General features: G+C 41.0%; 2 protein-coding genes across 5 annotated transcripts in view; one reads left to right on the forward strand and one right to left on the reverse strand.

The window, feature by feature from the left end:
* Nucleotides 1-15,390, reverse strand: part of LOC142159947 (uncharacterized) — a 502,572-nt gene that overhangs the window by 353,029 nt on the left and 134,153 nt on the right. The window lies entirely within an intron of this gene.
* Nucleotides 1-15,390, forward strand: part of LOC142160632 (uncharacterized) — a 169,583-nt gene that overhangs the window by 138,552 nt on the left and 15,641 nt on the right. The window contains exons 18-21 of the mRNA XM_075215494.1: nucleotides 3,457-3,554; nucleotides 3,717-3,828; nucleotides 4,786-6,030; nucleotides 10,308-10,372. Of these exons, the coding sequence (XP_075071595.1) occupies nucleotides 3,457-3,554; nucleotides 3,717-3,828; nucleotides 4,786-6,030; nucleotides 10,308-10,372 (1,520 nt within the window). The remainder of the gene's footprint in view (nucleotides 1-3,456; nucleotides 3,555-3,716; nucleotides 3,829-4,785; nucleotides 6,031-10,307; nucleotides 10,373-15,390) is intronic.

Genomic DNA, 15,390 nt, shown 5'->3' on the forward strand with positions numbered 1-15,390 from the left:
CAGTGACTTATAGGCTAAATGATTCTGTCGCACAACAAAGTTGGTCAGGGGGTAGTTGTCTTGTGTGAAATTGTGAAACAGGCGGTAATAGGCTAAGGTAGGGAGGTTAAGTAGGTGGTTGAGGAATATTATAAGCTTGTCTGAAGAGGTAGGTTTTCAGAGAACGCTTGAAAGTTTGTAGACCAGAGGAGAGTCTTATTGTGCGAGGGAGAGCATTCCATAGAATGGGTGCAGCCCGCAAAAAGTCCTGTAACCGGGAATGGGAGGATGTAATGAGGGTGGATGAGAGACGCAGATCTTGTGCAGAACGGAATTGCCGAGTTGGGAGATATTTTGAGACAAGAGAGGAGATGTATGTTGGTGCAGCTTTGTTGATGACCTTGTAGGTTAGTAAAAGTATTTTATATTGGATTCGGTAGAAAACAGGCAGCCAGTGTAGAGAGATACAGAGTGATTCAACAGAGGAATAACGATTTGCAAGGAAAATCAGTCTTGCCGCAGCGTGCAAAATAGATTGTAGGGGTTTGAGTCTGCTTTTGGGAAGACCATTAAGGAGGGAATTGCAATAGTCAATGCGGGAGATGATAAGTGCATGAATTAAGGTTTTTGCAGTGTATTGCGTGAGATATGTGCGAATTCTGGAAATGTTCTTTAGATTTATGTAGCATGATTTAGATATAGAGTCAATGTGGGGAACAAAGGATAGGTGTGAGTCAAGGATTACACCTAGGCAGCGAGCTTGTGGGGTGGGATTTATGGTCATGTTATCAACTGTAACAGATACTTGATGAACAATTCGTTTAACCAAACATGGATTTACATGCAATGCAAAGCTAACAATATTTACACTTCTCTGTTATGTGCTAAAACTTGATACTTGCATTATCTGAGATGTAGTCATGCCAGGCAACGGCCCCCTGCTGGGTATACAGGCTAAACAGGTGTTTGTCACTTCACATAAAGACTTACTTAGCATTTCCTGCTATCAGCAAACATACTTTCTTTAGCAAAGTTTCAAACCAAAACAATGACACTTCCATACAAAACACATCCTAATTTAACATGAGAAGTGCATTTCAAATTATACATTTGTGCCTACACCTCTGATTGAAATCCATTTCTACAATAAATTATTTCTGCATGATCCAGCCACAAATAAGTTATTTATCAGTGATCCAGTGACGACCTCCCTTTCTCTATCCCTGTGCCAATCATCTCTATCCACAACCTCATGAAGAATTGTAAAAACTCACATTAAAATCAAAATCTCAAGCTTTTTACAATTCTTGCTGTTATGATCTGTCTCCGGCTGCACAATATCATCTTCTCTGTGGGTGCTGCTTTGTCTATTCTATATCCTGCCTGCAAGGGGTTAACTTCTCATTTGACTTGGATCCTGATCACCTGTGTGGCCTTTATAAGGCTGCCTGTTCCAGCAAACTGGGCCAGTTCATCAATTGTCTCTGCTACTGGTCTTTCTCTGATACTCCCGTGTTCTGATTGTCCCCTGGTATCTGACTCCTGTTTGTTCCATTGTCTTGCACCTTTTTTGTGACCCAGACCCTGGCTACGTTTGACTTTGCTTGCCTGACTTGTCTGATTTCTCCATGGAACATCCAGTTCCTCCTACTTCCTAAGTTAAACCTGGTAATCCTGGTATCCTGTACCTGCATTTCTCCATTCATGCCTGTTGTCCAGTAACTCCAGCTTCTCAGCTAAACCTGGACATTCCGGTATCCTGTACCTGCAGCTATTCTATTGTGCTTGGTCTCCAGTAACTCCTGCTCCTCAGCTAAACCTGGTAATTTAGCATTTGCTAAGCAGACTTAATAGAAACTCAAAAAATGTCAGATTATACGTGTAACTAAAACTATTTCATAATCTAAAATCAAGCATTACAGCAAGATGAACTGTGAAATGGATCTTGCTAGACTAAACTGATTAGCTCCAAATACAACCCAGCATCAAGTGGAGCAATGGCAGGTAGGTAGCAAGTCAGAAACTATATACCAGAATACTGAGCCAGTAGCAGACAACCCTATATAATCGTCTGGCTCTAGGGTATACAGATTGCAGCAAATGTATCTACCTTTATAAATATTTTGAATAATCTTGGTATAATATTTATGTAATGCTGAAACAAAATAGAGACAGCACTTTTTAGAGAATATTTTCCAAAGTAAAAAGTAAAATGATTACTTTTGCTTTATTTAGGAGACAAACTATAAAATCTAATAGAGGGATTATAAGTATGTTTAGTAGTTTTAAACTATTTCACTTTCGTTATTTTGCTGTTTTTATGATTTATATTTGAATTATAAATAATAAAGGTTATTTTTATAAATGAGATGGGATTCACAACCATTTGATAAGATGACAGCTCTGAGACTGACAGTGCACTACATTAAACAAATTCTATTTCTTTACATTTCGTATTTAATTCCATTTGGTAGTAGCACCTCAAGAAATCAGACTGATATTTAATATTTATATTGTTCATCACAAATATGAAGATCAGATACAGAGGATACTAATTATTTTAAGCAGCAGTCTCTGAATACGAACTGATGCGACAATTTTTGTCTATATTCCATTTCTCCAATCGTGCGTGGTATCCAGTGTCTCCTGGTTCCTCATCTAATCCTGGTATCCTGTTCCTGCTGTTTCTATGGACTTGTGCTAGCTGTTTTACCATCTAGTTTATATCAGTCTTTATAAAGACTTTGTTTTCATTTCACTACTGCTCTCCGTGGTATTCATACTGGGTACCCAGACACTTGCCCAGCTTCTCACATTTCCTATGTGTACTCCTCTATTTACTTCATTTGGGACAGGCAGGCAGTGAAATTCTTGGGCACGAAGATGTGCCATGACCACTCCCAACTTTATACTCTAAACCACGTACCCATTCTGAGGCAGAACTTCTTATACAGTATCTGCCCACAATTGTTTGGCAGGTGTCATGTGATTAAAATGAGAGCTTTTCCACGATGACTTTGCATTTTCCACATAGTTCCATATCTGTTTCCCCATCCCCAGTCTTATTTGCGTTTCATATATGGGTTCACAGACTCTTGTACAAACTTCTATCCAGATGGTTCCATGTTCCTATGGTACTGCACATACTGTATCCCTCTGCCTTATCACACTGCTGGAGATGTGGAAACCTTAGAAATACATTGTTCCATATCTTTTGGGAATGTCCTAAAATCAAACACTATTGGTAGACATTTATCCTGTCTTATAAACATCTTACTGGTGTTGACGTATCTCATAGATCCAGCCTATATTACTGTTTTACAATGACTTTTAAGATTGGAACATATAAGAGATGCCTCCTTATTTACTTATATGTCTGCTTTCTGTATCAACTTATAGGTTGCTTAGGTTAATGTACACACAACATCTGACCATCACACCTAAACAATCTATTCAGTCACTGTGTGTCTTCTACAGATGGATCCAGTAACAGAAATACCCCAGAGAGATGTCCCCGTCCTCTTTATTCACAGGATTGTACAGAGGAAAATCACAGTATCCCACAGGAGTGTCAGGTAGATGGAATTTATGGTCTTGCAAACATACCAAAATAACTTTTCACTATATTATATGTAGAACAGCTGAGTGTCTTATACACTGATATTATTCTGTATAATCTCAATAAAATCAGACATTATTAAAGTATTATTTTTTATTTTATTTTTTTCGTTATTTAGGTTGAAGATCTGACTGATATTAAGGTAGAAAATATAAAGGGAGAAGAAGAGATGTATGTGAGGGGTGATCAGCAGTGTAAGGAGGAGGAAATCCCTACAGATATCAGCACTGGTGAGTAATAAACACTTATTACATAAAAGAGTGAGATATTCTCCTTGTTCAGACACTACCACAATCACTTGTTCTACACCCATACAAACAGTATCTGTCCATTGGGTGGGAGTCAGGAGACATCAGCCCCTATTAAATTCCTGTTCTCCTCCTCACATCATATCAGTGTGTACTACCCGTCAAGAGATCTGACCAGTCTCTTCCTCACACTCTTGTGATTCCCATACATCAGTACAAGAGATGACACCATAGTGATTCAATCACTGATCGATGTGATGAGATGAATGGTATTACCCATGATCCTCCCCGGGCAGTAGCACATGTGACATTTCCCATTTTTTTCTTTGTGTGATAGTTCCTGAATGTTTTATTCTCAGTATGTGTAACACTGCAATACTAAAGCAGGTTATTTCCCACATACATCCAATCACAACACATATTTCACACAAACTCTACCTTCTCGCACTCACAGAACTATAGTCACACACCCATCATAGTAACACAGCGCTCCTCATATCTATGTGGTTGGATGCTTTGTACTGTTGCTCTTCACCTTCTGACCTGTCTGTATCCTGCTCTGCCCTTTCACTTTCTTCCACTTTCTGCTGTTGCCCTCCGTGCACTGCTCCATTCTCCTACTCATTCCTAATGCTCTCCTCCGCTCTATGCATTAATCTGTGTTGCCATGTCCTACTGTGCTGCCACCAAGACTCCAATGTTTGTGTATGGCTGTGGCCCTGTGGCTGGGTCTATACAATGTGCTTGGTAATGTGTTATATTTTAAGCCAATGTTTTATCTGTGTAATTGCTGTATGTACATTTAGATTTGTAATGAAGTGTTCTTGTTTGCAAATAGAAATTAAAAACAAAAATAGAATCAGTTGAAAATCTTGAACTCAATAAATGTTTGAAAATTTGCTTCTCGATGTCTATTACCGTACATCTATTTATTTCCAGCAGATGGACACACAAGCAGGAATACCTCAGAGGGATATCTCATTTTGTCTCCAGGTTTTAAAATAGAAGATAACAACATCATACAAGATTTTCCAGGAGGAAAACCCATTACTCCAATTATGCATCCAGTACTTCACAGTCCACATATATCATCTGATCCTTCTAATTATGAGGCATGTTTTCCTAATATCTCAGATATTGCTACACCTAGCACAGCTCATAGAGGTGATACAATGTTTCCATGTTCTGAATGTGGAAAATGTTTTACACAGAAATCAGGTCTTGTTAAACATAAGAGAATTCATACAGGCGAGAAACCATTTTCATGTTCTGAGTGTGGGAAATGTTTTACAGTTAAATCCAATCTTGTTACACATCAGAGAATTCACACAGGTGAAAAACCATTTCCATGTTCTGAATGTGGAAAATGTTTTACACAGAAATCAATTCTGGTTTCACATCTGAGAAGTCACACAGATGAGAACCCATTTCCATGTTCTGAGTGTGGGAAACGTTATAAACATAAATCAGGTCTTGTTAAACATCAGAAAATTCATACAGGTGAAAAACCATTTCCATGTTTTGAGTGTGGGAAACGTTTTACAGTTAAGTCCAGACTTGTTACACATCAGAGAATTCACACAGGTGATAAACCATTTCCTTGTAGTGAGTGTGGGAAACGTTTTACAGTTAAGTCCAGACTTGTTATACATCAGAGAGTTCACACAGGTGAGAAACCATTTCCATGTAGTGAGTGTGAGAAATGTTTTACACAGAAATCAGATCTTGTTACACATCAGAGAATTCACACAGGTGAGAAACCATTTGCTTGTAGTGTGTGTGGGAAATGTTTTACACTTAAATTCAATCTTGTTGCACATCAGACAATTCACACAGGTGAGAAAAGATTTTCATGTTCTGAGTGTGGGAAATGTTTTGCACATAAATCAATTCTGGTTTCACATTGGAGAACTCATAAAGGTGAGAAGCCATTTGCATGTTCTGAGTGTGGGAAATGTTTTACAGATAACTCAATTCTTGTTAAACATCAGAGATTTCACAAACGTGAGAAGCCATTTTCATGTTCTGAGTGTGGGAAATGTTTTACACAGAAATCAGATCTAGTTAAACATAAGAGAATTCACACGGGTGAGAAACCATTTTCATGTTCTGCATGTGGGAGAGGTTTTGCAAAAAGAGTATCTCTCATAAAGCATCAGGTAAAACACACAAGAGAAAAGCAATGTCCATGAGTTGATAAATATGAAACAGGGGTTGCAGCAATACTGTAAACATTGTAAAAGATGTGCATATTATAAATGTTAATGATGCAAATAGGCATAAATACATTTGCAAAGTGTATACTAATAAAATACAATATTCAGTAATTGATTAAGCATTATTCATTTATTGCAATAGAGCGTGCAAGCAACAAGGATAATACAACTGAACAGTATGTCACAATGCTGGTTTCTCCCCGAAAGAAACTTTGACTGGGGTAGCTATAAGAGACACAACACCTCTGGTCAAGCCTCTGAGTAGTAAGGTGCAAGCTGAAGGCAAAGGCTTGTAGAAGGTAGAATAGTGTTGTACTGTCAAACAAAGCAAGTTTTCTTAAAAACACAAGCAGAGAAATCCAAAATAAAACTTTGCTTGTGCTAAGGTTTGATAGAACTGAGGGAATTTATAACGACTACAAACAGGAAACTCTGCCTTCTAATGGGTCAATGTAGTACAATATATTAATTGAGATAGTCATAAATTATATTATTGCCACTTCAGGTTTCAGGTACACAGGTCATACAAGGACACTGCTCATTGTTACAATGTTGATTTTAGGATAAGAACTAGTGAATTTAGCACAGACAATGAGAATTGTTTACTAACCAAATGCATTATAGAATAGTGAGAGGCAATAGAGGATGTTTGCCATCCCAAGCTCATGTTGACTCTGGACAAAAACTCAGTAAATATTGGTACATCTTAAGTATATCAAATGTCTACGTATTGCCTTGGTATTGATTATTTTTCAGTAAATACCAAATTCAATGGGAGAGCACTTCTCATTATCCTCAGACCTCTTTGATGAAGGCCTTGTCATTAGCAATGCCTATGCATATCCTATTGCAAAGTGAGTATCTATGGGAATATGATGAAACAGTGATATTAATACAACAAGTGTTGCGGTTACATCTTGCCGCTATGAAGCAATTACACACGATCGAATTACCAGTGACTTACACAGTCTCATTGATTTGCGATCGCATCGCACACAGAGAAAACAATTTATAAGCAATTCAGATTGATTTGACCAATGTTTGAATTGATTTTTAACAGCCCGCCATTTGATAGTCTATCTCATCACATCATACGCTCTAATGTGGGATCATAATTAGGAACTGTTTCTTTGTTGGTAGCTCTCATCAGTACCATCAGTGGTATAACTTTCATTTGTTACCATGGTTACTCTTTTTCCACACTTCAACACACCAGGAACACACCTGTAAAACTTATAAATTAAGAATAAGGAGCTTACCCAAAGCTGGCACTAGTTCTTTTACCCAATCACCAAACCCTGAGAATCATCTTACAGAATTTAACCATGAGACCCAACCTACTAATTTTTCCCCCACTGCAGAAAGAGAAGCTTTATGATCTCTACGAAACTCCCATCCATTTTATGATCAATTATTTCTTTAGGGTTATCGTTATTGTTAATGATGTAATTGCAACACTTGACACAAAACTGTGTTGCTAAGTGCCAGGCGCCGTGACTCTTCCATTCAGGGATGGCAACCTTCTGTCCTCTCGACCGCGATTGGTTGCTTAGCAACCAGACGCAGCTCTTCCGGCTATCAAGCCAGCCCTAGTGCGCATGCGCGTCCTGTTGCTAGGCAACTGGATACTACAGGAAGCTCCGGTGGCATCAGGCTCAACATACTAAGGAAGTCAGAGTATTGGGTCCCCCAGCTCCAGCATTATTTCTTATTGCCTGTGTATTGACCTCCAGTGTATGACTTCGGCTTGTCCTTGTTCTGCTCCTGATTACCCCTGGTTCTGATTGCCTTCCTGTGTTTCACCCTGCTGCCTGTGACCACTCTCTTGGATCTCCCTGTGTACCGTGCTAACCAAACCATATTAACCCGATTTGCCTACAACCATTCTTCTGAATTCCCCTGGTGCATCTTAGCTGAATGTTACCGAACTGCCCTGTCTGACCGCCCTCTACACTCTGTTGCCTCAGTCTGAGGACTGTGACCAGTGCATCTCCCGCAGCGAATTCCAAATCCCCTTGCGGAGGTCCCTGGTGAAGACCGGAGGTGTGTTAGACTCCACACCTCTCTCTCGAGCAGCGCTAATACCAGCAGGTAACTTCCAGCGCTTTAATCTTGTGACACTAAGATTACACAGTATCCTCCAGAGACAGCTGTCAAATAGTTGAAAACCTTCCTCTGTTGTACTAATTCTTTCTAATAGGCCCACAGCTCCTTACCCGTATACCTGAACTGTTATCATACATTTGGGTTAGGTTATCAATCTTGCCAGAGCATGTATATAATTAAAATTCAGGGTTCACCAGGTAATCTCCAATGCTACCAGAAACTAAAATCCTGTAGTCTCTGATATTAAATTTGTAGTTAGGGTTCCTCCCGGGGTACCGTGCTTCTTATAAATCTGTGTTTGTACTGTATGTGTACATATGGAGGTGGGGTAAAGCTGTAAATATGAAGCATCTTTTCTCATGATAAAATCATTATCTTGGAGACTATCCTTCCTATGAAACATACTCCCTTGGAGTTTGGAAATTACCATTTACAGGCGTTATGCTTGCAGACATAATAAACATCCTCAGGGAGAATATAGGATACAGAGTAACCTTGAATAATGCTACATAAAGTTCTAGTAAATATACCCAAGCCCAGAGTCCCTATCTTTTTAAAACAAGTATTGGCCTGGATAGTCACTAGACAATATCCGGTTTGCATTTTACCAAGTGACCCTTTTCTAGACTTACACATGTATCCTGTACTCTGGAAACCAGATGTACCTTTGATCAGATTTAACTGGTTGATATCACTTGGTTTCCCATCAGCCCTCCTGGAGTAGGGCATTGTCTGATTGAGCCACGCTACTTCCCAATATCCAGGTTTCTTGGTGTTATACATATCGAAGACCTTTCTACTGAGCATTGGCAAAGTTTGAAATTAGGGCATTTAATAACATTATACTTTCCATCTGTTGGTCTTCCCTCCTGTAAGTCAAGAACCTCAGATACATTTAATGGAATGGGGAATAATCCTACATTGTATTGTCCTTGAGGTACATGGGAGCACACCCAGCAATTCCTCTGATTTTAAATCCCTTCCCACTAAAACATGATAGTGATTTGGCGGGTGTCTTTCAAAATCTAGGCTACTGTTAGACTGACACCGTTGGATGCACCTTCTATTAGGGGGACAGAATATTTACAAATGCAGTACTCTTCAGAAAATACCCCCTCAGATTGCTTCCAAACTCCAGGGTAGGTGTTAGGAACCCCCCTAACTGATACAGCACAACCTGGAGTCTACTCCGCCAGTCAAGTGTTCACTGGAGCTCCTGGTGGTGGGGACAGACTTGGCTGCAGACTGACAGAGGGTTGTGAAGTGTGTACTGGCTGGGGAGAACCCAGGCAAGCTAAGTGAAGTCCAGGCAAGGGTCAAGGGCGGGCATTAGACAGCAAATATTAACAAGTCGAGGTCAAGGGTCACGAGCTAGGTAGCAGGGTCCAAGGTACAAGCCAAAAGGGTCAGGGTCATACACAGGCAATCCAGCAGAGTATCCACAGTACAGGGACAAAAGGGCAGAGCAGGTCAGCAAACTGGTAACAGGAAGCTATAACTGGCAGGGAGGCTAAACCCTCCCTGCCTTAAATAGTACAAGCAGCCAATCAGAGCCTGGCTCTGAAGTCACACAGCCCCCTGCATAAAATTAATTTATTTCATTAATTAGCCCGCAGGCTGGTGGGGCCAATTTGCGCACGCGCCCGGCTTTCATTCATTGCCGGGACGCGGCGCTGCAGAGGAAGCGTCCGGCTGTTGCCTTGGTCACGGCCGCAACAGCCCGGTCACGGCCGGAAGTGACGTCCCGGTCGTCAAGGTGACGGCCGGGACTTCGGGGAGGCCAGGAGACGAGTCGCGCCGGCGGTGAGTGCCGCCACAGCTCGTAACAGTAGGCAGATCGTTTATTGACCCCGAATTTGAGTAGAGCGTGGCGCCAAACCGAGTGAACTACCAATTCATCCTCCATCTCCACATCATCAATCCAATCCTCAGAACTGAACTCCATGGGCTTCATATCACCTCAAAAATACTGGGTACTGCAAAAAAGGAAAAATAAATAATTTGATGCTCCATGGTAGACTGATAAAGTCAGTCTTTTTTCGGCTCAGTCTACTCTCACTGCAATTCAAATCTCTGGAAACAGGCTTACGAGTGATGGGGTAGTTTTATCGAATTTGCCTTGTCCCAAACCTCTTCCAGATTACGGACTCCCCTGCAATGAGTGTAATGGATCCAATTGTCTCTCTGTTATCTTCAAGGATGCGGTGCTGGTCATCAACAATTGATATAGCCCTTCCCAATGACCTACTAGACAACCTGAGTGCAAAATGTTTTAGATCATTACATATTCTCCAGCTTCAATATCGAGACAGTTACTGGTATATTTGGAGACAACAGTGTTAAACCTTTGCTCATTTTAATTGGAAATTTACTTCACTGTTACACTTTAAATCATCCTGGGGATAGATCATAAATTCTGGTTGTCGACCAAATGGTGACAGATTGAGTTGGTCAAGGAGTGGTTCTGATGCTGTGCAGTACTAGTGGCAATGCTTCTGGCCATGCTAACCCAGTCTCAGCCATCACTTTACTCACCTTATTCTTGATAGTACTGTTACATCTCTCTACTTCCCCACTAGCTTGTGTGGCCTGTAGGGAGTGTGTAGTTTGCTATCAGTGCCCATAAGTTTACACATGGTCTAAAAAACATCACCTGAGAAATCTGTATCCGGATCACTCTCAATGACTTTGGTGATCCCAAACCTACACACAATTTTCTGCACAATTTTAGCAGTAAACACAGCAGTATTAGTTGTGGCTGGATAGGCCTCTACCTAGTTAGAAAACATCAATGCATACCAACATGTACTTTAAATTCATGTGATGAGGATACTGTATGAAATCAATCTGAATTATCGGGAAAGGGCCAGTTATTGGAGGGATGTGTGACGGTTCGGTTGGTATAGCCTTCCCTGTGTTCTTTCTCAGACAGGTAAGGCTTCAAATAGCTTTCTTATCAGCAGGGGAGATGGGAGGAAAAGCCGCAGTAACTGTATGTCTGTCCGTAGTCTTTGTATATGTTGTGCGTGTGCCTGCTGCTGTCAAGAAAACCACAGAGCCCCAATGTCATGGACCACCCCAAAGGTGTACCTGGAATCAAAGTAGATGTTTACGAATTTTCCTTCAGCTAACTCGCAGGCTTTTTTAAGTGCTATTATTTCTGCTAATTGTTCTGAATGTGGTGGTCCTAATCATTTGGCCTCTGATGTGCATTTGTCATCTACTACAGAATATCCAGTGCACAAGTCTCCTGTCACTGTCTGTGACAGCTCCCTTCTGTGTAAAATGTTAAGTATCAACTAAAAAGATGGTGCTGATGTCAGGTCTCACCCTGAATATTAAATTTAAATATTCCATAGTCATGCGTAGCTGCACAATCGTCAAAATTAATTTCTTCTAAATTTTCGTTCTCTCACAAATTTGCTGGATTGAGTGTGTTACATCTTTTCATGTTTGCTGGTGCCATAAGGGCAAGTTCTTACTTGGTGTATCTAACAAATGAGACATGCCTTGTTTGAGCCAAATATAAGAGTGCAGATACTGCATGAGGTGTGTGGAGCGTAAATTCATATCTCAATACTACATCCTCGCTCTTCTCTATTAGACGTGTAGTAGGCTACAGGTATGTTACCCTCACCATGTCGTTGTGTGAGGACTCCGGCCGCACAGCAAGCACTTTCTGTACAGAATAAGTTGCCACAGGATGACATTAACTTTTATGTTCTGGTGTGAGATTACAATGATTGACAGACAACAATTGTTGGACACAGCTTTTTTGACAATGTTCCAATTGAAGGTAAAGCTAGCTGAGGTGTTGGCTGCTTAATAACACTTTAAGTCCAACTCCCCTCTTCTCCCCCCTTCAGACTAGTTACAACCAGTTTTTATTTTTTTACTGGACATATAGAAATGTACTAACAGTGGTAATTGTAATAAAGTTATCTATAGAACAGGGGAGCGGCGGCTTGTATGAGTCAATCACCATTGTGGTAACCCTTTACATCATATTCCACTGTTTGACTTATGCAAGCTATTGGTAATTTACCCTTAAAGGCTAAGTCTTCACTATTTTTTTCCACAACATTTTATAAAAAAACTGATTACAATCTTAAACGTTATATAAATCAAAATTAATACAATAATGTATATAACAAACTATGAATAATACTACTAAACCAACTTCCCTACCCAGAAGATCAATTAGCTGGCTTTAACCAACTTAGCCAGTCAGGCTAGTTCAGTGTCTTGCAATAAAAGTTCATCAGGGAATATAGGTATAGCAACATACGGAAGTAGTGCATGTGAAATAGGTGAATGAGTACTGTGACTCGATCATTTATAAATCTTTTTTTTTTTAAAACAAGTGTTTATTAACGGTCAAAAAAGAATTAACAATGCAAAAGGATACACGTTATATCAGACAAAATATATTCAGTACATTGGATGGTGAAGTAGAAGTCTCCGTGCTTCCGAGATAAAATAGCACAGATTCTATGAAATAAGGACCGGCATTTTTATATTTAAAAGAGAAGAAAGAAAAGAAAAGGAGAAGGAAAAAAAGAGGAAGATAAAAGAGAAGATGAGAGGTGGAGGGGGAGGAGCGTGGGAAATCCCTCTTGAGCCGGAGGCAATGAGATGGGAGGGGAAAGGGTTACGTATGGGTAGGGGGTATGATTAGGTAAAGGGGGAGCGGTATTGGAAGTGAGATATCCAGGGGTCCCAGACCTTGTTAAAAGATTTGGCCGTATTTCGTATAATGCTAGTCATGTATTCCATCTTATACGTATGCCAAATCCTATTAGTTACAGCAGAGAATGAAGGGGGGACAGCCTGCTTCCAATCTATGGCGATTTGACATGTGGCCGCTGAAATAATGTGACGAGCAAGTTTATTTTGGTGTCTAGTGGCCGTGGGGAACCCGAGGGGTAGAATGAAAAATTTGGGGTCGAAGGGTAAGGGGGTTTGAATAAACATTTCTATCAAAGCTTTAATTTTGCGCCAGAAGAGAATCAGTTTCGGGCAGTCCCACCATATATGTAAGAAAGAACCCGCACCAGAGCATAGACGCCAACATCTGTCAGAGGAATCAGGCAGTATCTTTTGTAGTCGAGTAGGAACATAGTACCATCGGTAGAGGAGTTTGTAAACATTTTCCTTTATTCTGACGCAGATTGAGCTGTAGGCAGCATTGTCCCGAATTTCCGATCATTCCTCATCATCAAGAGGAGAGCCCAGGTCGTTTCATGTTTTCACTACAGGACTCCGTGGCAACGACATCGCTTCCCCCTGGGGGTTCCCGGTAAAGCTCATTGTACAGAAAAATAACTCTACACATGTTATCTGCACTCTTGAGGAGGGCACCCAATTGTTGAAGGGATGGGACATTGCCTACACCCCCAGTGCCACCTGCCTTCACATTCACTCTGAATGGACAGTAGTGGGACATGATTGACCTTGTGATACACCTGTCTACAGTATTCCATGATGCGCTTCACTCACATATTTAGTCCGGACAAGGACCTGCTAGGAGAGCTCCAATCGGAGGCCCCAGGTATTGTTTATTACACTTAGTTACTTGCTTTATTTTCAAGACTATAATGACCTTACCCCTGGTCTACATCTCCTGTGGTTGAACTTTCCCAGGAAATACATGCATTTCAAGTACAACATTGATAAATGCTAATGGCTCTTCTCTCATTTTGTTACACTAGTTTTTTATATGGTATATGGTGATTCGTAGGTCCCAGGGCATTACCTTGAGGACATTTAATATGCCATTTGCATATATTGTTTTGCTGTGGTGCTGCAAGTGGTGAACCAGGGGGCTGAGGGCACAGTTTGACCTGGCGACATATCTTCCTCATGACATCCCCCTGCCTGCTCCGCCTGCCTCCGGAGACATCACTGAGCCTTTCTATGGGTACTTAAATGGTATGTTCTCCCACTGTTTCACATTTTTGTTGATTTACGTGTAACTACCATGTTATATGCCAATGTTGGCTAACCTGTGACACTCCAGGTGTTGTGAAACTACAAGTCCCAGCATGCTTTGCCAATATATAGCAGCTAATTGCTGGAAGTGTATGCTGGGACTTGTAGTTGTACAACACCGGGAGTGTCACAGGTTAGCCAACACTTTTATATGCAGTGTTATACAGTGAATTTCTGTTTTAATATCTTCCTCAACACTTATGTAGCTATGCTCCAAGCCTCTTTAGAGAGTCTGTTTGTTCATGTGTATACCTGCCCTGAGACCTTCTGATCCACTCCACTTTTTCAAGGTTGCCTAGTTATCTTTGTTCTTAGGACATGAATGGAGGATGCCTTTCTCACAGGCTTGAAATACAAAGCTGATGTAGTGACATTACAGGAAACCCATTTCTGCTCTAGAGCGCCTCCCCTCCTTAGGTATAATCATTACCCCACCTGCTAGTCGACCAACAGCCCTCTTAAACATAATGGAGTGGCCATTCTGTTTGGCTCCAAAATCTCATTGACACTACACCAAAAGTTTCAAGACAAACAGGGTCAATTCCTGATCCTGGCTGGTCAATTAAATGACAAGCACATTGGTCTCCCTTTATGCCCCTAATTCCAGATAAATACCTTGTTCAAATAGTGTCTTCAGAGAACTACAGAAAACCCGGTTGGGTAGCCTCATCTTCATAGGAGATTTCAATTTAGTCCAAGACCCCGAACTGGACAAGATTTACCCCCCCCCCCCCCCCCCCAGCACCGCATTACCCCCTGACATGTAGGCCTTTCCTTCTCATTCCGCAAATTGTTAGCAGAATATGACCTATATGACACCTGGTGTGTGTTTGACCCTGGGGCAAAAGACTTTACCTACCATTCACATGTACACAAAACCTACTCTCGAATTGACTTGATACTCACCGACAAATGGCCCCCCAACACTCTAGATCAGATTCTGTACTCCCGATTACCTGGCCTGACCATAACCCACTTCTTTGGTCCTGGTCACCATCTGCCCCCTAGACTGTGGCACCTACCTTCTCACCACCCTAGACTGCTCTTCAAGAAACACTCAACGAATACATTGCTACCAACTCCCCTGACGATACTTCTATATGCACATACTGGTGTGCCCTTAAAGCGGTCTTTAGGGGAACCACGATATAAACCAGAGCTAGACTTAAAAAGGCTAATGCCTTCCTGCTACAAGAATTAAAAACTAAACATGAGGCTTTGGAGGCTCGCA

The sequence above is a fragment of the Mixophyes fleayi genome, chromosome 6 (genome assembly GCF_038048845.1).
Source record: "Mixophyes fleayi isolate aMixFle1 chromosome 6, aMixFle1.hap1, whole genome shotgun sequence".
Classification (NCBI taxonomy): domain Eukaryota; kingdom Metazoa; phylum Chordata; class Amphibia; order Anura; family Limnodynastidae; genus Mixophyes; species Mixophyes fleayi.